Here is a 26,114-nt window from a genome sequence, read left to right as displayed (position 1 = left end):
CCCTCCTGTCTTCTTGAAACCACACTACACAAACGGCTACCATCCACTGATGATGAACTTGAGGCTCCCACAGCTTGAAACTGTGTCCAGGACTTAGTGTCCTGAAGAGTTCTTGGAATGCTGCCAGTGGAAGCATGGGGAGTTGGAAACTTTGAGGGCAACCAGCGTCTTACTTTTAAGTCCTAGCTTTCATGTTTCTTGTCAGGGCCATTTAAGACGGGGGTGTTATGACTTCTCCCTGTCAACTGTCGTGTGTGCCTGTTTGAATAGTGGTTGTTAGTTCTATAACCTCACTAAAATAATTTGTGCCTCCACTCCGTTTATTTTTGTCTTGGTATTTGTATTTCTCTTTGTATGTATTAACTCTCCTCTGAGTACATCTCTATTTACTGTGTCTGTCAGATTCACTGATGTGGCAAATTTACCCAGGGTTATGTAGAGCGATGACATCATTGAATCTGTGCAAATATGACCCAGTCTTACTCGACAGGGACGATGCCCCATGGCCCTCTATGGCATATGATCAGGTGCTGGCACAAACACACATATTAATAATAAAAATTTTTAAATCAAAAGTGAAGAAGATATCAAGGAGGTGGGGGAAGGAAATAATGAAGGGCACAAGCCAGTGGTTTATCTTCATAAATGCACTATCAAAATGATCCGAGGAAGCCAGCAATGCTTCTGCATCTCTTTAATCCCAGCACTGAGGATTCTGAGGCAAGTGGATCTCTATGAGGCCAAAACCGGCCTAATCAATCAACACGAGCTCCAGAACAGCCAAAGCTACACAGTGAAATCCTATCTCAAAAACAAAACAAAAACCAATAAATAGAAAGTGATCCAAGGAGTTTAAAAAATATATAATGCTTCCTAGTCTCTAACCTCCAGACACTAACTTAACAGGATAGGGGTGGGGACTAAATATATAGTTTCTTTTTTCTTTTATAAGTTTCAGTTCCTAACCCATCGCAGAGAACAAGTCCAGGGATCAGTCTTTAAGGAAAAGGCGTGCTTTTTTCCTTCTGCGGGAGAACAGCCACTTATTGGGCTTTGTTTACTTGCCAAGACAGACTCCTTGTTTTAAACACACACATGCATACATGCATGCACACACAGGAAAAGGCTCCACCTCATCAGCACTCAGATCCTCCTCCAAAGAAAGCATCAAGAAGAGCAACAAGCAGCAGGGACAATGACGGATTGGGTCAGATCAGCATTTGCCTTGTATTCGGAAGTCCACTCATTGCCCGCCTTGTGCTCATGTCTTATTCTGTTGTTCTCTTTCTTCTTGCCATGATTTGTAAATTACCATGGCGCCTGCACCATGGAGGGCTGTAGATGGAGGCAAACATAGGAATATCAGCTTGGCCTCCCCACTAGATTGACACTTGAGCATTCTGTATGAGGAGAGTGTCATACCCCAGTTGCCTGCCCTGGCTTTGGTTCTGCCTAAGAATCAAGTGCCCACCAATCTCTGGGTGGAGAAAAGATTTATGCAACTCTAACCAAGCTGCCAAAAATCTGAGAGTGAGGCTCAAGGCCACGGAAGCTCTCTATACCTCCCTCAAGTGCAGAATGAACAAAATGTACCGTAGTTCAACTGCCCCATCATTGCTTCTTCTGTCAGAACGCGCCTGTCTCTGTCCACCAATGTGTCTGTCATCCTAGCTATATGTTTTTCTGGCCACACATTCATCTTAGTAGATAAGTAATGGCAGGGACTGATTATACTCTTAAGGACTGATGGTACTTAGTAATCCATATTTATATTTTCAGGTCACATACAGGGCTTGGAAAATGAATGTGATTCCATCCAGACTTTGATGCACTTTTGGGGTACTAAGGTTTACTGTTGTGCTTTGGACCCTACAATGTTTGCCACTCAAAGGTCAAGGGTGCCTCCTCTATAGCTGGTCAGAAGGCTGGGATTATGAAAGATGTTACGCTCTGAAATTTTTATATGACTCGAAAGCCACTGAGCCGCGTGAATTAAATTCTTAATTTATTTGGGAACTACATCATATTCCTAAGAAGATAGTTGGAAATCATCAGAACAAATACACTGTTAGCAAGTCGAAATGGCTGCAAGGAATATGTCATCAAGTACCTGCTCGGCTTCACAGTGAAACGTAAAACTGGCCCCATTCATAGACCATCTCCATATTCTTGTATGTATGCTATCTCTTTCTCTTGCATCATCAGGGGAAAATACATTGCATAACTCCAGGTAGTGGTTTCTTCAAACTTAATGAAAACTTGTTCTTTCTCTTATTCCTACCCAGGGTTTATTACACAGCCAAGCTCTTCAGGGAATGTAGACAGAATTCTTGGAAATCACTAATACTGCATACTCATCCAGAGGCTCCTTGACCAGATCATGGGAAGGGCCTCTGCTCCAAGGATGATGTACATTTATATTCTCAAATCACTCAGCAAGTATTGAAGGATGGCTGGGTACAAGGCAGGGAAGCTGCTGAGTAGGCCTTGTCCAAACACTTAGCTGCTCTCTGCATGTTTTCAAGTGTAGTCGCCCACATTCCCAGGATCACTCTCAGCAACTTGTCCCTAGTACCTTCAGGAAGGATGCACTGAGTGTAACTCCCAGCTGGATGACACATTGCTGAGGATGATGCCTCACTGTTTCACATGTGCCCAGCACCCATTAGGCTGTCTGGTTACCTTGGACATATAAATGCCTGGAACAGCCCTGAAGAAGCAAGACAAAGTCTATCCCATCTAAACGCAATGAGCCACGAGTGGAGAATGAGGCTCATCTCTGGAATGTGAGCCAAGGGAAGAAAAGACACATAGTAGGGATGACCACAGTGTGTTCTAGACATGGTGTGGGGATGTCAAAACTTTGTTAGTGGGGATTCTTGAGTAGTGATGAGAAATAAGAGCCTAGACTTGGGTAGGAAGGAGTTAAGAAGGCTTTAAAGACAACAAGATTTTCCACTGGACTGGGCTCTGCCGAGAGGAGAAACACCTTTACTTAGAGCCATCCCAAACACGGATGGGAGGAAGAATGGAAGGTAGACTTCAGGAGAGGTACAGAGACTAAGATGAGGAGGAGAATGGTATGGAAGGGAAGTCAATAGAGAAACAACAGCAACGAGACATAAGAGATAGTGGGGGATACTCTGGGAATATGCAGGATTGACATGAAGAGGTCAAACTGTTAGCAGTTTGCTTGCTGGAAGATGGTTCAGCAATTTAAGCAGGGGTTTGGTGCAAGACGGGTCTAGAGGCTGCCTCTAAGACCTTTGTTCAAGCTCAGCGGAGGTAAGCATGGTAGCTGTGTTCCTAGGTTGAAGATGGACCACACTAACCACCTCTCAAGAAGCACCACAGGGCCCACTCTGTGCCACCGGGACATTGCTAAAGTCCACACACACAGGAGACAGACCTTCAAAGTGGAAGACAGAGCATGTGAGAGATGCCTGCATTCCCATGTTGTAAAGTAGCAGCTAATTTTTTGATATGAATAAAATAAGGCAGACAGTTAATTGCTGCTGTAAAGAAAGAAAAAGAATCAACTAACCGCTATAGAAAAGAAGAGAAAATACTAGGATTCATGACAGATGAGATTATTTTAATGAAAAAATTATGACAACTATTGGGGTGGCCCAGTCTAAAAAGCATACAACATGCAGGCAATTTATTCTCTCTTCCCCACTACTAGAGAGGACACATTTTTTTTCTTTCTATTTTATTTGTTGGGTTTTTTTTTTTCCAAGATAAATTTTCTCTGTGTAACCCAGACTGTCTTGGAATTCGCTCTTTAGACCAGGCTGGCTCGAATTCAGAGATCTGCCTACCTTGGCTTCCTAGTCCTAAGATTAAAGGCATGTGCCACCATGCCCGGCTTGTACTTACTTTCTGAACATTGAAACTTGGACCTTTGCAGACCTGCAATAAATAATTGTCAGTCATTCTGATCAGAGTATTTCTTCACTTTGCATTTCCCAAGCAATTAAGTATGCATGCTCTTTCTGACTAAGTTAAGTCTGTCTGTATGTGTGTGTGTGTGTGTGTTTCTGGGCGTGTGCATGTCCACTCAAGAGGTCCTCCTCGGGAGCCCTCCACTTTGTTTGTTCAGATGTGTTCTCTTATCTATTAGGAGAGGCAGCCCTGGTGATCGGCTTGTCCACAGTTCCCCGGTGCTGGGATTAGAAACTCACACACCACTCCTGGCTTTTTTTACATCTGTTGTCAGGATCAAACTCAAGTCCTTGAAAGCACTTTACCAACTGAGCCATCTCCCTAGCCCTTAAGTCTTGTTTAAACTGACAAAACAATCTTCAGGGCAGTGAGCAATTTCTGAGGTCACCCTCACCAGCCATCAGCTTCAGGGAAAGGAAGAAGGTGGCTCCCCTGATTCAGACTTTGAGTTACTCTGAATTAAAGCACCCTCTAACATTTGTAGCCTATGAGTCGGAAGGCCTTCAGAATTCAAAGCAGGCTATCTTTCCACATTAGACCTGGGTCAAGGAAAAGTATGAGGGCTAGCCAGGTCACAGACACTATAGCTCTGTACAGCCAGGGAACCGTCCACATGCATTCTTAGGGCAAGACATTTTCTCTACATTCAGCAACCAGCTTATGAATAGAAGCCGATTATAAGAAGCACTCACGGCTCTTTCTTCTTGGCTTAGCTACCTCTGCTGTGAATTCAGACCTATTCAACATCCTGGCCAAACCTAGGAGAATACAGGGGTGGGGATCTGTTTGAGGCTAAGAGACAGAGACCTGCGTGGCCTTGCCAGAAAGACAGATTGTATCTTCAATTCTAAATGACTTCTATTGTACATGGCTACTTATATACCAAAATCCTGCCCTGGATGTCCCAGTATGGTATCCTGAGATGAAAGTGAAGTGTAGCAGGGAAGGTTCTGCTTGCATAAGGCACTTTGAGGGACAGGGAGGAAAAGTCAGTATTCCATTCTCAGGTTCCAATAAATCAGGAGTTAAAGGGGTATTGTGCACTGGGGCTGGAAAGATGGTTTGGTGGGTAAAGTGTTCGCAGGACACAGGAACACACAACCCAGTTTGGGTTCAGCATAATTAAGGTAGCGAGGCAGGGTTCCCAGCTGATTTTTCAGACAATCATAACATTCTGTTAATTGCTTTCTACCAGCTCAGATGCCATTTGGAAGTGGGTAAACAAAGGTTACTGTCTTGGATGGAACCTTAGTGAAGGGAAGAGTCTGCTTCCTTGAAGAGGACTGGTTTCTAGATCTTCTAAAGCAGTGGTTCTCAACCTTCCTAATGCTGCAACCCTTTAATACAGTTCCTCATGTTGTGGTGACCCCTGACAACAAAACTATTTTTATTGCTACTTCATAAGTGTAGATTCATTCCTACCGTTATGAACCGTAATGTAACTGTCTGTGTTTTGCAATCATCTTAGGAGACCCCTGTGAAAGGGTTGTTCTGTTCCCAAAGGGGTCACATCTCACAGGTTGACAGCCACTGTTCTGAAGCCTCCACACCAGACCCAAGGTATCCACGCCTGGACCAGGCACACACCTCATGCCTCTGTGCCGGCTCACAGTGCAGGACAGTGTGCACCCATGATAGCTGTGGTTTGCAGCGTTGGGGTGACTTTTCCAAGGCTCTCTCTTGGTGAGAGATGTTCTAATGACACAGATAAGGGCACACCAGAGCCCCAGTGGAGACAGGGTTTCTTCTGCCCCCAAAACTGCATTTTACCTCAAAATATCACTCTTCCCAATTTCAGACTAGAGAGGCACCAGTTCATAAAGGTTCAGGTTACCCTTCGATATTCCATCCAGTAAGAGAGGGAGAGGATGTAGTTCAGTTGGTAGATGGCTTGCCTTGTATGCCCAACACACTGATTCCCAGCATCAAGTAAATGAGCCATAGGCATATACCTATAATCCCAGCACCAGAGGTGGCGATTCAAGGTCATCCTCAAATACTGTTAGTAAGCTCAAGGTCAGCCTAGAGAGAGGTGGAGGGAGGAAGGAAGGGACAGAAAGAACGAGAACAAGAACACAAGCAGGCTGTGTCTTCCCTGATTTCCTACCACAGCTAGGTTGCTGTCCCTGGAGCTGTTCCCTCACTTCCGGCCGACCCAAGAGAGACATCTGAATGTACTTAGAATCACCCTCTCCAGTCAGATCTGGCCTCTGAAGACAGAACAAGTGTTGGGAAAAGGGCATCTCCATGTGTTAAATTAATGTAGACCGTGAAGCCGAGACCCATTCTAACATCTATGTGGTGGTCTCTGCCTCAAGACAAGTGGGCTTCAGGACTGTGAACTAGGTTACTGCATTAAAGCTTCCCCTATAAACAGGGGTCCTGGAGCGAGGGAGAGCTTACCTTCCTTCCCCACTGGGAAGCTCCACGGTAAAGCTCATCCACTTGCCCCTTTTCCCCACTCTGAGGAGCCTACTGCACAGGCCTTTCCTCAGCATGTGGAATAAAATGTTGACCCAATTAATCTTGAACCGCAGCCAGCATCTCTGGCTCCAAGGTGCCTCGACTGTGGGAGAGCCATTGGGAAGCTGGCAATTTCATGCAGTCGCGATCCACATTCATGGGGTGACTTGCTGGCTCTTAGGCTATAGACAGTGACGGAACACCACAAGGCAGGTAGTTTCTCTACAGTCCCACCTGTCAGAGGACCAATCAAGACACACATACCACATTAGAGGAGCACATAGGAATCCTGCGAAGGATGAGACATTTTACAATGGCAGAATAGAAGCGAGAGTCTTTCCCGTCAGCTGATGAGACCCCAAACTTCTGGAGCTGCTCATCACAGCCCACAAGGCAAATCGATTTGATTATAAATTCAAACCAGTGGCAGTTTTCTTCTTCATAGTAAGTTTTCTGGATTGCTGGCATGGTCTGCTAATTCTCCAACCCATGAGAGCATATGTATACACTCAAGTACCTAGACATACAAGCACAGACACACACTACCATCACTAAAATTCAGCACTTTCTCGGCACGATCAAAGAAGGCCTTTGGGGACTGCCTGATCCTTTCTGGGACTTTGAGAGTGTTCATACTTACAAAGACCTGCAGAAGGGGTGCTTTGCTCCATGAGTTTTAACAAGAAAAGTAAAGTAGCAACAGCCTTATGTCAAAAAAACACAGGTAAGACACTCTTCCGAAAGACAATGTTTAAATGCAACAGCAACCACTTTGGTTTATTTCCTTTTCCCCAGCTAAACTTGGTAGGCCATTTTCCTTCACTTAACATTAGCGCCTGTTTTGTGGCGATACCACGCCTTCTTTATAATGATTATTTTAATGGTCACAGCGAGTGGGGATACAGCATCATTTACTTGACTGTTTACCTATTGTTGGGCTGTTGAACTGAGCGCGTTTTTATCTGTGTTATTAATTTAAAACAGTACAGAGATGACACGGCATCGCTAATCTAAGACTACAGGGTTTATATATTTACAGCTCACATTTGATTATGAAATTTAATTTGAGAGTAATTAAGACATTTATATTCTACACAGCTCAACAGCATCTAGATTTCCCTGAGCCAGGCAGGCCCAACCATGACTTGCCACTTTCCCAAAGCATTTCCCATTAAATCTAACACAGGTTATGGACTCTCGCTGCTCTGCAGATTAAGAGATTCGCCCAAAGGAACAGCACCTCTAGCTCTATGGGGTGACCTACCCAAGGAAGCCATGTTAGAGATGCAATTCAAGTCTGACAGTCACCTCGAACTTCAAGGCAACCCTTATGCACCAGTGACAGACATGTTCCAGGACCACTGGAGGTCTTTCATAACCCACCCTTGATACATAATATGAGAAGGCCAGAAGGCTGACTCATTCACTTTTCAGATGTCTGATACTTTATTATTGTTATTAATATTATTATCATTAAATTATCATTACCACTGGCTAGCCCAGAATCTTTGTGTAGACCAAGCTGGTCTCAAACTTGCAATGATCCTCTTGTCCCTGCCTCCTATGTGTTGGAATTGCAGGTACATGCTACCATGCCCAACTTAGCTGATGCTTCTTAAAGTTGACCAGGGGTCAGGCCAAGTGACAGATCGCTCCGCTTAGGACAGATTTTTAGAGAATGTTATTCAAAGGGACTTATTCAGGCCACCAGCTGTGCCCTTCCAAGTCTCCACGTAGAGGAAGGATGAGGATAGCCTTGGAGTCTCCCCAGCAGGCAGGGGGATTCTGAGGGTCAAATGAGAAGATGGGAGTGAAATGTACAGGCATAGGCTGGCATTTGTTAGCACACATGGTGCATGCATAGGGCCCAGCGAGATGGCTCAGCAATAAAGCACACGCACTGCTCCTGTGGAGGACACGAGCACAATTCCCAGCTCCCATGACTGGCAGCTCACAAGGGCCCATAATTCCTGCTCCAGGCGCTTCCAACGCCTCTGGCCTTTTTGGAGCATCTCGACTCATACACGTACGCATAGTAAAAAAAGATAAAAAATCAATCTTCAAACCCGCCCAGCAAGCATAAGGCCCTAGGGTCAAACCCCCAGTGCAGGCCCACTAAAGCAAAGAACTTCCTTATTATTTATCTTTATTTTCCCTAACAAGGGAATAGTCTTTTTACATACTTAGCTAGCAACTCTGTAGAGCAGGAAAAGCTGAGAGTTTTGTTTTTTATTATTTTGCTTTTACCACCAGCAATTAATTCTTCTGATTTGTTTTATGAGTTTGATGGTCTGGACTACCACTCAGCAAACCAGCAGAGTGATGTAGGGAAATTATTTCAGTGCAGTTCCTGGCAAACCCTGATGATGGATAGTGAGGCAGGACAAACTTACTCAGACACACATTTTTCAGGACTGGCAGGGAAAAAGGCTGAAAAATTACTAGTAAATTGCTTTTTGTAAAAATGCTCTCTCTTTCAAATTTCCCCTAGTATGAAGGTCTCCTTCACAACGATGGCACGATACATTCTGACACACCTAGATGGCAAGGGAGCCAAAGAACAGTCACAGATAAGAATGGGGGTTAGGATTTAATTTTCTTATGGCCCCAGGTTCCAAGGCTCTTCCCTAGCACCAACTTCTGAGTCTATGTCTTTTACTTTTCGGGGGTAAGTGTCCCTGAAGGATAGCTATTATCTGTTCTGGCAGGCTTGCCCTGCTGCCCTCGACCCCTGGGCACAATCCCCACCTCCACTGTATGAGTCTTGCTATTAATGTATTACATCTCTGGTCCATTCTACTCCTATTCCCTCCTCTCTAAACCTGTCCTGGAGGTTGAGTTTCAGATTACAGACGTCTGCAGATATCCCCAGCATCTTACTTGAAAGCCTTCATTCTGAGGCCGTAACTCCGGGACAATAGAAGCCTTGGGCATTCATGGTTGGAAAGGCTAATGCAGGGTTGTCATGGTGGTGACGCTCCCTTGGTGACATTGCCGGCTGTCACACTGGAAGGAAGGTGTGCTTCCATTCTCTGGAAGAAGCTAGGGCCACTGCTGACTGCGGCTGCTGAGCGTTCTGCACTGCTCAGAGCCCATGCAGCATCAGCCGGTCATCTGCCTAACCTGCCAGTAGAGCAGCAGCTGAGTAACTAACCATGGTGGAAATTGAACCACAGGCTGCAGAGGTGATTTTAGGGTACCTCCCCCAAACCCATTAGTGTTCAGCAATATTATGAAGAGTTGGGGATCGGATGTGCCTCTGAGTCTTTCACGCTGCAAACACCTGTGGCTTGCAAGGCAGCAAAGGCCAGTGTAGCAGAAGTATAACTGCAGAGAAGGCATATGTCATGTGTTACCCCTAAGCCAAGGGCTTGGCGTTCTTCTCTTCCTCTCCTTCATCAAGCCCTTAAGCCTACCGGCCTACAGCGCTGACTAAGGATTAAGGACAGGAGAGGCATTGGACCTGTACTGTACGTTGGACATCTGGGTCTGTTGGAAACAGAATGAGCTTGGGGTTTGGAGGGTCATGGCCTATCTGTGCTCTTCACCTGCTGTGTGAGGTTGGACAAGTGGCATAGCATACCTCTGTGATATGGGAATGTTGCCACCAAATGTAAATAAATCCCTGACCCCATAAGTAGCGGCCCCTCTGTAAATATCTCCATTGTCATGGTGTTTCCTGAGACTGTCTCCTCCAGGTCTCTGGGCTGGGGTCTTACCTACAGTGCTACCATTGTCAAAATCACTACCCCTGCAAATCCTCCGCCTTAGGACAGAACTTTAGTTCTGTTGATATTGGGCTGGAGAGTGTCACTTTTACTGACCTTGGCTCATCTCTGTGACTTTGCAACCCTGAACACTGGGGTTCTGATGCCAGAATCTTCCGGATACCCATTTCCAACCAGCTGACCCCCACTTTACTCTAAAATGTCAGGCAGCCAGCGACAGCTAGATCACAAGCAGCACGCGTAACTCTATCTTCTGTTTATCTTTTGCCAAACCCAGGATTGAACCCAGGTCCTCATAAATACTAAGAAAATGCTCTCCTGAGCTTTATTTCAGACCTGTTTTTACTTTATATTGGGGCAAGGACTCCTTGATCTGCCTTGCTTGGCCTTGAACTCACTCTGTAGTCCAAGCAAGCCTTATACTTGTGATCTTCCTGCCTCAGCTTCCTACGTAGCCGGAATCAGAAATCTGCACCACCAGGCCCAGCTTCACTGAATCTTGCTTCAAGTGCAGCCCCCGAGAAAGTTCTTCGGTGTGCGATAAGCAGCTGCGAATCTGCTTATCTAATAAAGGGAAGGCACTTACCCTCCCGGTATTCCCCAGAGAATCGTTGGCCACCTGCATCTCTTTAGCTGCATTTAATAGCTCAGCCCAAGATGAATCTGCATGATTAACAAAAAGCCTCCTGATTTTATTTTCTTTCAGCATTTAAATGCTAGAACAACTACCATTGTTGTCATTTTTTTCCAGGGGTTGTGATCAAAACACAAAATTTGATTCTAGAATGAATAATTTATTTTTAAAGTAATTTCCCAATACCATTCTCCAAGGAATCACAGCAAAGAGATGGCATTGCTGTTTTTGTAGACTCAGGGAAACCCATGTTGTGTTCATGACTGATGTTTCTAGAAGCCATGCTCCGCCACATGACTTATTCCCGGAGATATATATCCCTGTGGAGGAATATGGCTGGCTCCCCACAGAGCCCATGTTGACTGACCCTGGTTCCTGCCTGCAGGGGCGTTCCTCTACATGTGTCTGTCTGCTCAGGACTAGACTCTTCAGAAAGTCTTTAATACTGTTGGATTCCAATAATAGATTAATCACGTCATCCTCCAAAAAAAAATATTGTAAAAATCCTCAACTAAATAAGTTGCATTTGGTAAGTCATCTGCCTACGAAGGGGAGACACATGTGAAAAGATCATTTGCAGAGCTGACGAAGCGGCGACACTGGGCTGCTTGATGAATATAGTAAAACAGGTTTGTCTAATGGGGAAACAAGCATTACTATCAAACAGAAACCAAGTGTATCCCACATGGAAAAGTAAGCAGGCTTTAATATCGAGAAGCATCTCATGCTGTGCCTGCCAGCAACTCCCCGCCTGTCTGATTTTCCTTAACATAAAGGCCAACCTCACCTGTTTAAAAATAATTAGGAAGCCGGCAGCCGTAATTTGGCTGGAAGTCCATTCGGCTGCATTTGCGTGTGTGCTTCTGACCCACTAAAGCTTCTGTTGCTGTCTCTGCATGCAGGCACCATGGTCAGCAAGGACTCCGGTAGATGCATACTCACGACACCAGAGCGAGAAGCGGAGCCAGCTGCCTGCCTGGCCCTGGAGATGAGATATGCCCTAGACCCTAACCGGCAGATCAAAAAGCGGAACAAAGCCCTGCAGGTGCGCTTTAAGGATATCTGTGAGGCTCAGAATGAGCAGAGGGACACACAGCTGTCTTCAGGGTCTCTGGGGGAGAAGCGAGAGGCCAAGGCTGTGGCATGTAGGACGGCCTACCGTAAGTATATGACAGTGCCCGCACGCCGATCCATTCCCAACGTCACCAAGAGCACGGGCGTGCAGACCTCACCAGACCTTCGCAAGTGTTACCAGACATTCCCTCTGGACCGCAAGAAAGGCAGCCTCAAAGGCCTGCCGGCTGCAGATGCCTTCAAAAGCCAGAACAATGGGTTTCTAGCAGGTTCAAAAGAGAAGAGCGAGGCCGGGTCCATGGAGGAACCTCGGCCTTGCAGCGCGGGAAGGATTCACAAGACCACAGCTTTGGTTTTCCATTCCAACGAGCACGTGAATGCGCTGGACCAACCTACTGGGGTCAACTGTGCAGAGCTCTGCAAGACTCCAGACATGCTTGGCTACCCTGAAGCTCTAGTGCAGAACTCTCGGCCTCCCTCCGAGGAGCCCGTCCACCAGCTGCAGGGGAGAGCTAAGCCGGACAGGGGCGCCCTTGACTCAGAGGAGCCCACTCCGCTTACCCATGGAAGGGTATTTAAAACAGAGGTTGCCACTGTGTACCCGCCTGCCGTCAGTACCAGGGCCCCTGAGCCTGGCCTGTCGAACTCGGCTGCTGCCAGCCAATGGTCTCTCTGTCCTGCCGATGAGGAGCAGAGGAGGGCTGCCCACCTCAACGGGCTGCAGGCATCCACAGGCTCTGCTCTGGCCTGCTCACCCCCAGTGCAGTGCCTGTCCCCAGAATGTAGCGAACAGCCCCCGCAGAACCAGCCTAGCCCCACAGCTGGGGTGGGGGATGAAGAACGCCAACAAATTGTGCCTCAAACCGAAGTGGTAGACCTCAAGGCCCAGCTGCAGGTGATGGAGAACTTAATCAGCTCGAGCCAGGAGACCATCAAAGTGCTGCTGGGAGTCATTCAGGAGCTGGAGAAAGGAGAGGCCCACCGGGAAGGGTATGTATGACGACTCTGGCTTATTCCCCGCAGGCTTGTAGGCTTGCCACTTGCCTCCTCAACAGCCCCAAGGTCCCATCCCTAAGGAGTCCAATGCCAGTGTTTCTATGTCAGGGCTGCAGCTGGAAGAACTAGTGAGTTACAAGGGTCACAGGTGTGTTGAAGGCCAGGCTTCTTGGCACACTCACCTCTGACACTGATTTGCTCGTTAGTGTTTACCCATCTGAACTTGGTTTCAGGCTCTACCTGAATATTCAGAGTCTTCCTTGTGATCTATTCAGATTAATGTTTCTGATCTTAATGAATTGTAATACATATACCAGTTCAAAATATCTATATATGGGTCCCATTTGATTCTTAGGAATCCCATTATATAAGGGGGGGGGCAAATCAGGTGTCAGTGAAAGTAAATGCTAGCGAGTGATAAATGATTTCAATGGGATCTGCATGCTGGATCATAGAAGGTTTTATGTGATAGTCTTTTTGGTTTTCATTCTTTTCCTGGAGCACACAGAGGCAGAGGCCCTCTTTAGGCAAGCTCTGTCTGTAGGTGATTAGGAGGCAAACATCCGCACCCATGAGTTGTGTTTGCTGTCCATTTGGATTATAACACAATCCAGCACCAACAGGGGCTTGTTGGACTTGACCAGCCGTTGATCGTCCAAGCTAGGAAACACATCTCCCGCAGCCCTCACTCTGGGCAAGGCTGCCAGGGCTGGTTCTGTGCATCTTCAAAGAGTGCCCATGGCTCCCCAACCTTAGTCTGACCTGCCAAGCCTTCTCTTGTACAACCCTTTGAAACCACCCCATCCGCTCCACTATGTTCTGGAGGTTGGATGTGAGGCTGTGTTCTCTTGTCCATGTGACTGGTGCCCTTTACTCTGTGGGTGAATTGAGCTGGCAGCTGTGTGACAGAGGGAAGCCAGGTAATACATTATCATTGCAGCAGAACACTCAGACTCAAAGAATCAGTAGAGGATTGCTGTAGGCAGAGTCTGCTTGGTGTGAGCAGTGGAGAAGAAACAGCCTCTGCCTTCCAGGGCAGAAGGTAAAGCCAATGCACTAGTTTCAATGGCGAGGTACCTGGTGCTTGTCCTATCCTTGACTTTGGCCATTCCAACCCTGTTAACAAGAGAAGCTACTTCTTAGTACTGGCCCCACCTCACCAACAGTCAGATTCCAGTGGCTATGAAGCCAAAAGCATGATTTGCATAATGTAAAGTAACCTGATGGGAGGCTAGTAGTCAATCTGATACCATGGAGTTGCAGGAGGCGCATTTAATGCTGAAAGGCCATCTCCATTTTCATCCATTTCAGGCATTTGAATCCATACACATCCAAAAGTCACACACTGGGGAAGATGGACTTGGGCATTATTAGCAGGTCACAAAAATGAGAGGGTCAAAGGAACCAATCCTGGACTTTGATACAGCTGGAGGTCACTGGAGCCACACAGCAAGATGAAAGGATGTCACCAACACGAGGTGGAAAACAAACCTCAGCAAGTGGTGTGAAGCCACATGTATATAATATGGTCATGTGTGTACCCACTGGGAGTCACACTCAGACAGAACCGTCTCGGAGCACCCTAGGAAGGGAAAGCCATGCGTTTAGCTAGGCACTTCCTTGTGCTAGGAGAACAAGCACAGGGCCTTGCTTCAGTAGGGTCTTCTAGCTTCCCAGGGGCTCTGTGTGGCTAGTCAAGTGAGTTCGAGTCCAGGGAGGTATGTCTGGATGGAAGTTCTGGCTCTGGTGACTTGCACAAGGGCGACACCCCTTTGTAGTTCATCTAGCCCACCTAGAAATTGGGGGCATTTGCTCATCCTGCAGCGGAAAGTGAGAGTTAAATAGGCGACTCTCGGCTGTGTTCATCCCAGGAACAAATTCTGAACTAGGTAATGGCTGCTACATGTTGGTCTTACTGATTACTGGTTTTGGATAGGAGGAGGAGGGTCTGAGCAACACTTGGGCCCCATGTCTGAGTCCCAGAGCAATGAATGCATCCCCCTTACACTGCTGAGCACAAAGGGTACAACTCCACATTGCCCTGGAAACCCTGGGGATTCTCTGTTGAGTGGCTGCCAGCAACCTGTGCCTAATGAAACCCATCAAGTCAATTGTACTTAGGTACACTTGACCATTCACTCTTTGAGCACACTGACCAGGGTTTAAAAGTTTAGTAGTGTCAAATGGAAGACAGAGGAAAGGGTCTCCTGTCATAAAAAGCCCTTTCTTCCAGTATCCCAAAGTATACACAGAGTCCTAGCCATCTTAAGACTTGACACCTTAAAATCGAGGCCAGGAATTGTGGTCCCCTCCATCATCTTTAAAACAAACCTCTACTTAGGTCATTATCCATACAGGACAAGTTCAGGATGTCAAGGCAGGTCCATAGAGTCCATAAGTCTCACATCTGATTCTAGAACAATCATTCCCACCCATGTCAGGGAACCCTCTGGATACATTTAACAGCAAATCAATTAGTTTCAAAGCCCAAGGGCACTACGATGGTGGCTCTTCCCATGCCATGCCCAGATCATTAATTTGACTAATACTCAAATTTCTCACTTCCCTTTTCCCTTGAGAATATCACATAGAGGAGCAGCCTCTAGGGGGCAAAACAGAAGCTGTGAGGATGGGGTCCCAAGGAGTCTCCAGAAGTTGGAGAGTCAGCCACAGCCAGTTCCCCACTGTGACACCTGTAATGACTCTGGGGAAGGATAGCGACTGCCCATTTCCCTGGTGTAAATACTGCAACGTCAGGCAGTTGCATCAGCTCCTACATCCTGAAAATCTCTGCTCCTCTAATCACCCAAGCCCAGTCCTGAATGGTGCCACTGTGGTCCTGAAGGGAGAAGGGGTTCTCAGGACATAGGTACTTCATGGAGGCTGGAGATGACTGTTTGACTTGTACCCCAAGTTAAAACAACAGGAAATACATTCTACTTTACAATACTAGTGTTTAAAATGTTAAGAATTATATTTTATTTTTCTCTCTGTGTGTTTGGGGGTTAGGGGCACAAAGGAAAACCTGAAAAGGTCCATTTTCTCTTTCCACCAGATTTGTTATGGTAATGGAACTTAGGTCATCGAGCTTGGTGCAAGTACCCTTTGCCCACTGAGCCATCTTGCCATCCATATATGTATCATTACATATTCACTTCCTGTGAAATGACAAAGAATTGAAGGACCCATCAAACACCAAAAGTTGTCCTTAGGAAGTAGTCTCAAGCCTCTGAGTCATTTTAACTATGGAAGATGCTTATGAAGCCTTATGAAGCGGTGGGCTAGTGGAGGCTTCTACTTCCTTTTCCTGCCCAGGAAAGCACAGAGTGGCTCTGGATAAGAAGTCAGCAGCATTAAGGAGGATCTCTTAATGGGGTGAGCCCAGTGCAGCCATGACTGTATCTATGTGACACACCTTATACCCACGTTTCCATAATGTTCCGTGGGCTAGAACTGAGCCTTTGAGGGCCATGGGTCTTCTCTTGTGTTAATGTCTAGACAGTGTGAGGGGAGAGCGATATCTCTGAGTCTGACCGGCAGTCTACGTCCCCTGGACTGTACTCAGTGTATAACATCTTTGATAGGGCTTTTCATTATCCAGGCCATCAGACAAGCTCTTCCTAGTGGCTTTTTCTCTCTGAAGGGCCATGTGCCACCAGGCAGCTGCTCTCAGTCCCTTCCAAGCTGTGGTTCCTAAGAGACTCTTCCATTAGTCTCGTTTGCTCATCTGCGTGCCTGAAAGGCTTGATTTGAGCAGAGCCGTCTCAACAAAGGCAACTGAGCTTCAGTTGGGTCTTCGTCAAGTAGGAGTGGTGGTGGCTTACGTATGGTGTCTAGGACAAGCCCCGGCCTATAGGACCACATAGTGGTATAGGCTGGGACCCATGGGCAGCATTACAGAGGATCCCTTCTGTAAGGAAGTGGACTGTGCGAAGATTTCCTCACGCTCGTGCTTTTTAGTCCCCTGTAAGCCGTTTGGACAATTCACTCAAAGCACCCTGCTTTATGCAGCACAGGCGGCATTTGCTCACCAGGCTGGTATGAATGCCAAGAATTACCCTGCCCGTTTCAGCGTTCTCAGTATTATTCTGATCTCTTCTCTGGAAGTGCTGGGTCACGCAGGCTACCTGCAGGACTGATGTGTTTGTTAAAGGTTGAGAGCCGGGCAAGCGGTATATGGGATTAAAAACCCAACTAGTTCTTAGAACGGGGGAAATTCCCTGTAGCCACCATGGGCTTCCTGAGCTGGAGAGCCAATGACCAGTTGTCTGAAGGGTCTCATTGCTTAGCGCATTGCAGCCCCAGCAGTACACTGTGGAGGGATAGCTCTTCCTGCCTATAAGCTAACCCATCCCAGATACTCTAGGGCAATGATTCTTAACCCTCCTAATGCTGCAACCAGTTCTTCATGTTGTAGCGACCCCCAACCATAAAATTATTTTCACTGCTACTTCATAAATTTTGCTGCTGTTATGAATTGTAACGTAAATATCTGATATGCAGGATATCTGGTATGTGACCCCTGTAAAAGGGTCATTTGACCCCAAAGGAGACGCAACACACAGGTTGAGAACTGTTGTTCTTCAGAAGTAATATATTCATTGACTTGAAAGAGTCCAGTGATGCTTTTCCAGTCAGAGAAGATCAGACACCTGTGGGAGAGGCCACCTTCAAGGATGTTAAACGTAAGACCAGGTCCCTTGGAGCATTCAGGTTTGGGAAGCGGGGGGTATCCAGAGCATGCCAGGCCTTGAAATATAGCTAACAGAAAAGCAGATATGACGTGCTGGACCTCTGTGGCTAAACTAAGTCAGAAAACACATGAGACTACAGGTGCCTGATTGCTTGAGGAAAGGTTGTAAGGTCGAACACTTAGGCAGGCAGGCAGTTTACTGTCAGTGGGGTATCCTTTAGCCAGCTAACAGGTGGCTTCATGGTGGCCTGACACCCAGTTCTCCCCATTTGGGGCAAACAGTAGTTTAACTAATAATATTTTATATATATATATTTTAATAATATTTTTTTAATTGAACACACCCCAAGTTCAGGGGCTGATGAGAGAGAGCAGCATCGCCTGCTTTCAAGACTTGGAAGGCAGGAACAACTAACAGTTAACAGACACTGTACAGTGGCCTCTGTTAATGTTTCCTCAATCCCATCTGTGTTAAAAAAAAAAAAATGGGAGTAGCCGCCAATAAAGAATCCTATGCAGCTAAGTAGGTGAGAGATGAGGACTGAGGTCACTAGAGTACCTCAGAATCCCAGAAAGCATTGTTTATTTGAGAGGGTGGGTGGGTGGGGAGACAGATTATCAGCTTTAGGATCCATATGATCCATATCCAGATGGCTCTCACTCTGTCTTTATTCTAGAAGCAGCCAGAGGCAATCCACATATGAGCAGGCCATGGTTATGTTGCGACAAACACTAACACAGACCAGAGACCACAGCGTGTTGACTATTAGGTGGTTAAGTGTGGGACTGCACCAGCTCAGCTGAAATGTAGGCTCACACTCAGGTACAGATAGTTCGTGTGTGACCGCCAGGCAGGAAGACATCTAACTCGTTCACACACTCAGAGGACTTGAGCATCTCCTCCACGATGGACATGGAGGTAGGCAGTGAGCAGACTGAATTCAGGCCCAGCCTTTAATGAGTACGTTATTAATTAACTTCAGTTTGTTAATGTATGACTTTTCTCCAACATGCATGACTCCCCCCACCTAACTTTGAAATTCTGTGTATGTGTGCAACATAAAATCATAGATTGTATGTCAGCTTCCTTTGAGCCATGACAAAGGTGTCCCACCTGAGTTGTTCATTTTCATTCACATCTTGATGCCAGAGTGATAGAACTGACATACAGACTGTTTTTCATGCCTTCATAATGATGGAGCACTCACAATTAGGCATTTCAGAACCCGTGAGGAGATGAGAAATCCCCTAGACTTTTCTCTAATTTCCCAGGCTCAAATGAAATAAATACTGTGTCACAATAATGCAAAAAGCCAGAAGGGGCCAGTTTACTTCATCCAAGTTACAGAACAAAAGGATCAACATGGAATCTGTATACCCTTGTGGGAGCTGTGCCAGAGACCTGAGGAATCATAAAGCTCTTCTATCACAGCTAAGTTCCTGACTCCCAGGATCCCCCTTCTGGAGCCCAGGGAAAGCTGGGTCCAGTCAGGTCATCCCATTCCCACCCTAGCTATAAACTGTCTATAGGATGATGAGGTGTTGTTCATGCCAGAACCAACTTACTGCTTTAAGATCAAGGTCTTGAACCTCGTCAGTTGGGAAAGGTCCCAAACAGAGGGGAGTGGGTGGAGGAGACAGTATTCAACTGTCTCTCCTGGTGTCCATGGTCCCGAGAGTTAACTCCTGTGGATTTCTCAAGTTCTGCATGGTGTCCTCCTCAGCTCTGACAAGATGTTCTACAGGCAAGCAGGGCACTGTGAGCAGCAAGTGAAGCCTGTGCTAGGTGAAGAATCAGAGGCAGGAGGGTCCTTAATTCTGCCCAATACTCTCCTGTCCCTTCACGTACTCTATTTGCAGGGGTTGGGAAAGTCAGCACTCCAATTTCTAATGCTCTTGATGAATCTGTCTCGGTGGCTCTCTGCAGTTATTGTAACCCAAGCATTTTAAAACGGTACAACCAGCCCAGGGAGGTCAGCCTCCGTGGCACTTGCTTTTCCCTTTCTCAGAAAATGAGCTCTGGCAGGACAGCAAAGCGGAATGACCAGGGCCCTGCAGTCAGCAGGTCCTGAGCTAAGAAATTCACACCGACCTGGCCTCACCTAGCTACCTCAGCAGGGTCTCTAACCGGTAGGACCTCTTACTGTTCCTTTGAAACCAAATGCCTTGCAGCCTGTGGACCTGCCTGCCCAAGGGATTTGGGAATTAAATGAAACCTGTAAGATAGGTGTGGTGGCACACACCTGTGATCTCAGCACTTGCATGGCTGAAAACAGACGATGGTGAGCTCGAGACCAGAACAGGCCACCAAGCAAGCTTCTGTGTCTGAAGGGGAAACTGTGGAAGATAGGATCTCATACCCTGTGGTTGCCTGCGTGCACCACCTCCCCCTCCCAACTTCCACCACTTGCTTTCCTCTACAGTCAGTTTCTCTGTTGAACTGCCTTACAGGAGCAAGCCACTAGGTGGTCATGGCGTGTGGGCTAGAATACGTGGGGTGTCTCCTGACTCTTACATTGGTTAGATTATTCCAGAGGATGAGGAAGAACTGGGAATTGCAGAATAGAGGAACTGTGCTTTGAACTTCGCCTCTGAGAGAAACACTGCACTCATAGGGAGCCAAGATGGAGTCACCATAGCTTTGGCTTTCTCACACCTTCAGCAGACATCTGAAAATATTCTTAAAAATGTGTTGAGGAAAAGCCCCGCCTTCTGATCGGCACACATGGAGAACAGGGCCATCCAGCTGCCCCTTCCCTTGCCTCCTCTCCCCAGTGCCTCTTCTCTCCCAGGACTACCAATGCCGGCCGTGGAAGTGGCATTCTACTAGCAGATTTTAGGGAGAGGGTTGTTTTTCTATTACAACACGTAGCTTTTATAGATTTGTGATAAAATAGTCACATCCCACATTCAAGTCTATTTATTATTTTTTGTGACTTTTGAAATGAACGTGCCTGCCAGGGCCCTCCGAGTATGTGCTTTCCTTTAATTCGCAGGGTCGTGGTGAGCCTTCTTTAAGGCTGTGTAAATATACAAATAAATAGATAGCTTTGTAAATACTGGTATGAAGTTCTTGGAAATAAGTCTTTCCGTCCCTAATATAGAAAAAAATAAAGCTAAATATATTTGTAAGCGTATAAGCCGCATTTCTCATTCTTGCTTTGGGCTTCGTGTAGGTATCATATACACCTGAAAATGGAATTTAAATAATCTTCCTGAGCAGAATGCCAAAAGAGCTTTCAAATACCTCCTCAGCCTTTCAAGTTGGCCAGTGAATAGAAACCTCACCACTGAGCCACTAGGAGACTCTGAAACCCCGTTTGCAGATAAAATGAGCAATTCAAGGCATGACACGAACATTTATGAAATTTATGGATTTGTGTTCCAGAATTCAGATTAAAAAAGGAAGAAGAAATGTGAGTTCTGGTTTTCAAATAGTTTTTTTTTTCAAACCCCATGCAATGTCTGCTAAGCAATGCAAAAGGCTCTGCCCTCTGGTTTCCATTGGGTCTGAGGCAGAGTGACTGAGAGCCCTCAGGTAGAGCCCCTCTGAGCTAGGCACGTCAAGGACACCTGTGTGGAGCAACCTGCAATGTGCAGAGCATTTGTGAGCCTCCAGAGAACAATCCCAGGGAGAGAGGGAAAGTGACTTCCCTGGGAGAACTGAAGTTTGGGTGTGCCTCATAGGCTGTCCCAGGTCAGAGAGAGGGAGTGTCTGAGTTCACAGGTAGGTGGTGGGAGATTTTGCAAATCCTTGAAAATGGGGACACAGCAGGTCTGCACATACAAAGAAGAAAGTAGGCCTTTTCTTGGGCAACAGCAGGTCTAGGTTCTGCTCTGATTGAAGGGGCTTCAGAGACTCTACACTGTCTCCATGCTCTTGGCTCACACAGAACTGAAATACAAATCTGGGGAAAGCAGACTCCTAGGGCTAGAGGCGGCACATTCCCCAGATAATGTATATGTTTAAGGCTTCATCTCACTAAGAGGAATTCCCTTGGTGTGATCATTGCAGAAAAATCAAGACCATTCATCTCAAAGTCCAGGGACGTGGGTAACAACAAAGGAGATGTTGTCCGAGGAACAGCTCACCAGATGACTGGTTCATGGAGTCACTACTACCCAATAGCCAGGCTTTACTTCCTCAAACTGATTCAAATTAGAGCATGTGTGAACAATAAACCAAGTCAAACTTTTCAAGACAACCTAAAAACAGCAAATAGAAGCAGGTGAAGAACAAGGCAGAAGGTTCTGAAACAGTATAAAATAAACACGGAATTATTCCAAAGCCCTGATAGAAACCATGCTCGGGATGAAGAAACCCTGGGGAAGGATGCTGTTGAAGTAGGGACTTTTCAACTTCAAACAGTTTTTTAAAAATTTATTATTTATTTTTGACAGAGGGTCTCATTGTGTAGCTTGACTGGCCCTGGAACTTGCTCTATAGACCAGGCAGACAGAGAGCCACCTGCCTCTACCTCCCAAGTACTGTGATAAAAGTCATGTGTACCTTCATTTACACAATTGACTGTATCCCCAGATGAATCTCATATCGGACAGTAAGGATTTCTACAAATCATCCCATCAAAATATAGAGATTTGTTAAAGATTGTGGTGGCTTGGCAGAAAATAGCCTCGAAAAGGAGTGACACTGTTAAGCAGTGTAGCTTTGCTGGAGGAAGTGTGTCACTGTGAGAGTTGGTTTAGAGGTCTCCTATGCTCAAGCTGCTCCTGGTGAGACAGACCACTTCCGGTTGCCTGAAAGAGTTAGGACTCTCCAGCACCATGTCTGCCTGCACACCGCCATGCTCTCTGCCATGGTGATAATGGACTGAACCTCTGAAACTATGAGGCACCCCAATTAAGTGTTTTCCTATATAAGAGTTGCCATAGTCATGGGGTGTCTTCATAGCAATAAAAGCCTAAAAGCAAAGATCTTATTTTTATTTTATGTGCACAAGTGCTTTGCCTATGTCTGTGCACCATATACATGCAATGTTCAAGGAGTATATAGTGTCTATCAGAGAGGGTGTCAGGTGCCCTGAAATTGGAATGACAGACAGTTGTGAGCTGTCAGGTGGATGCTGGGAATCGAACCGAGGTCTCCTGCAAGTGCTTTAAGTGTTCTCAACCACTGAGCTACCTCTCCTGCCTCTGGGCAGATTTTTAATCTTTAGCAAGGAGAGTTCCCGTGCATTTGTTTCTCAAACAAATGCAAGATCAGCTTGGAAAAAGTACACAAGCTTCAAGAGGCAAAAGACCTCACTTAAAATTGTTAACTAAGCTAATCTAAACACATCAAAGGAATCTATAAATAAAAGATAAAAGCCCTTGTGGGTGTTTATCATCAAGACCAGCAAATGTGCAGTCACTCCTTCAAACTGAAGCCTCCATACATTACAGCATGTTTGACTGATAGGACGCAAGTGGAGAGAAATGGCAGCCAGAAGGAAAATCCATCTTAGTGCCATAAACTCAAATCCTTATATTTATTCCCTCTGTGTAGCCAGTACCACCAAAAATTCGTTTTCATTAATTTTCAATAAACTATAGCTTAAGCATTAACTTTCCTCCTGGAACACAAATTAATCAAGCCTGCCTCTGCTCAGCCCTAAAAAGCTATCTTTCTTCTTATTAATAGATATTTCTAGTGCCTTCTGGGGCAAAAGGCTTGTTTGTATCATTATTGTCATTATTTTGCAACTGGGCATATCTTCCACTGCATAAATACATTAAAGAAAATGCAAGCTTTGTACATTTGTAGTATAACTTAAAAGTCCACACAGAACCTCCCCATAATGATAGGGCCACCACATTTGGTGAGATGCTAAGCCAGTAATGGATTGTTTGTCAACACTGTCTACGGAATGCCAGGGAGTTCATTGGGGGGTTTCTCAGAGAGGGGTGTTTTATCCAGAGTGCCAGTGGGCTAAAAGAGTGACCTTTCCCAGACCTGTGACTAGAGTAGCTTAAGGTGCAAGGCTGAGCCATTTATCTTCATACCTGGGTGTGGGGAACAGAAAATGACTGACCTTTATTCTCACTTGTTTGGAAAAATTTAAAAGGGAAAATGCTAATAGTCTTTAGACAGGTATCCCTTCCCTAGTTGGGATCATCACCAGACTGGCAAGACTATTTTCCTTTCCAGGAACAAAATGTATTACACACACACACAAACATACACACATATATTATCCATTTGCTCACGTATCCATTCATCCAGTCATTGTTCAAAACAAACTTCTTCGCATCATCGATATATACAGCATACTGCAAGTTCACTAGAACCTTGCCTACATTCTGGTGTAGGGAGACAGAAAAGGCTGATGGGCCAACTGGCACTGATGGACTCCTCTGTGGGGATTGGTTTGCTGAAGTTTAATATGGGGCAGGAAACAGGTGTTAGCTTTCTACTCATCAGGAAAGACAGGTAAAGAGGCTCCACCCACATTCTCATCAGAGGAGGATGCAGGAAGTGCAGAAGATAGGGTTCTGGTCAGCAAAATGGTCTCAAGTGATGCACAGGAGAAAGTGTCCCTAAATCGCTAACCCACTGTAGAGTGGTCCATGGAGACTCCCAGAGCAGTAGAACTTTTGGGAGGATGTACGGGGGCTGCTTGGAAAGGAGGTGGTTAGCAAGAACCCTGGAGACTGGGCCATGGGAGGATGCTGCTTTTCAGAGGCATGCAGATCTGCTTCCATGACATAGAAGCACGTTCTTCAACTTGAAAAATGGGCCTGTAGGTTTTAGCTGTCCAAGCAATTAAAACCAACACCCACCAAGGATCATACAGGACATCAAGATACAAGAATTATTGGATAGACTCTGTGAGGCAAGCATGCTGGGATTCTGTGCTGTAGAGTTCTTAAAGTCAATAATTAGAACACAAAATAGAAATAACCAGAACTGTCAGGCATCCTCTTGAAACTGAGCAAGACAGCAAATGGTTTGCAGGTAGGGTGGTGCCTCGCGGGTTGCCATCTCAATTCTTGACTTGGGAGAAGTGACATTTTTTTCTTTTCTTTTGAGACTTTCACCCTATCGTAGGGTTAAAAGGTAAGGTTGAGACAAATAGGATGAAGAGAGAGCCAACTCAGCTTTCTAGGGATGTGTTCCAACTCAGCATGTCTGCATTATTCAGGCTGAAATTCCCAGCCTGGCCCCCCAACATTCCACACATGGGAACTGAGCAACAGAATGCTGTCGAACATGTAATGTTCTTTGAGGGATCTTCCTTCTAACACAGGATTCCCAAAACAGATCTCCCTTGGTGCAGTCAACCAGATTGGACTCCTGTTTTATTCAGTGGATATTGGGGTGGAGGGACTAGCATACGGTCTAGCTGGTTAGGTGCCAGCTGCACAAACACGGGCCAGAGGTTGAGTCCTCAGCACCCACAGAAGAGCGAGGCACAGGACAACTGTACAGCATTAGAGTAAACACGTGGAGGCGGCGGGGAGACTGGTGGTTCCCTCGAGCTTGTTTGCCTGCAGGTTTAGATGAACTGGTGAGAGACACCAATAAGAAGTGGGTAGGTAGTGACTTAGGAAGATATTTAAGTGCTGACCACCGGGCTACCTATGTGCACGCGTGTGTGCACACAGTACATCTTAGAAATCAGGAATTCACGAATCCATGTTCAGGATAAACAGATGAGTATCTGAAAAAGGAGTGTGGTCTCAGTGAGAGCACCCCCACCCTACCCCTAGCACCACCAGATGATCTGGATAAAGGTGGGGAATCTGTTCTTGTTTAGTTGGACGGGCCTTGCTGTTTACACAGACCATAGGAAACTAATCGGGCAACAGCCAGTAACAGCTAGAGTCCTTTAAATGCGCACAGTTCAGTGACTACATCGGGTAATTCTAATAGATAAACCGCTACACCGTGTCCATAAAACACCAAGGGGTTCCCTCTAGAGTTTTACTCAATGGCCAGGTAAATTTCACTTGAACAGATCAGCCGGACTCTCAGTGATCTGCTTAGACAAAGCCACGCCTTGGTTCATTCACATTTCTGCTCATTTGTCCCAAGCTTCCACAGACTTTAATTGCCACCTCCCTCGGGACCCACATGTTAGACATCAGCTGGGCAAATAGAGGGTTGGAAGCTCTGGCAGTGAAGGCCAATGGAGAATGGATAAGAACCAGCGAGGGCTGGAGATGGGCAGCTGCCAGGGTGGTCCTACAGAGCTCAGGGAAGACAGAAGATGGGCAGCTGCCAGGGTGGTCCTAACTTTTTAAAGGGGTAGGAATGAGAGCCTCAAACAGTGTCACCCACAGCGGAGATGACTGTGACCCTGTGTTCATCTGCAACAACCCACGTTGTCTGACTAGAGACCCAGGCTCAGCAAGGATCACACAACTGCTAAGCCTTACTCAGCTGGGAAGCAGCTGCTGGGGAAAGGAGCCCAGTTGGACCATGCACCAAGAGGGCCCACCCTGCTTCTGATTAATTAATAGGTGACCTTGGAGTTGGTGTGAAAACCAACCTGCTATTTGTTTGAAGAAGCTTAAAGCAATGGGCAAAGTGCTTGTCTTGCAGGCATGAAGATACGAGTTGGAATTCCCAGCACACAGT

The 26,114-nt window shown here is 46.2% G+C and overlaps 2 protein-coding genes across 4 annotated transcripts in view; one reads left to right on the top strand and one right to left on the bottom strand.

Moving 5' to 3' along the window:
- The window catches only part of Dock1 (dedicator of cytokinesis 1), a 496,042-nt gene that overhangs the window by 236,716 nt on the left and 233,212 nt on the right, over positions 1–26,114 (bottom strand). The gene's annotated exons all lie outside the window — the stretch shown is intronic.
- The window catches only part of Insyn2a (inhibitory synaptic factor 2A), a 55,129-nt gene that overhangs the window by 5,711 nt on the left and 23,304 nt on the right, over positions 1–26,114 (top strand). For both annotated transcript variants that reach the window (XM_075972581.1, XM_075972579.1), the window contains exon 2: positions 11,673–12,834. In XM_075972581.1, coding sequence (XP_075828696.1) covers positions 11,678–12,834 — 1,157 coding nt within the window. In that variant the 5' untranslated portion in view covers positions 11,673–11,677. The remainder of the gene's footprint in view (positions 1–11,672; positions 12,835–26,114) is intronic.

The sequence above is a fragment of the Microtus pennsylvanicus genome, chromosome 5 (genome assembly GCF_037038515.1).
Source record: "Microtus pennsylvanicus isolate mMicPen1 chromosome 5, mMicPen1.hap1, whole genome shotgun sequence".
NCBI lineage: Eukaryota > Metazoa > Chordata > Mammalia > Rodentia > Cricetidae > Microtus > Microtus pennsylvanicus.
This window is presented reverse-complemented; position numbering and strand designations above follow the sequence as displayed.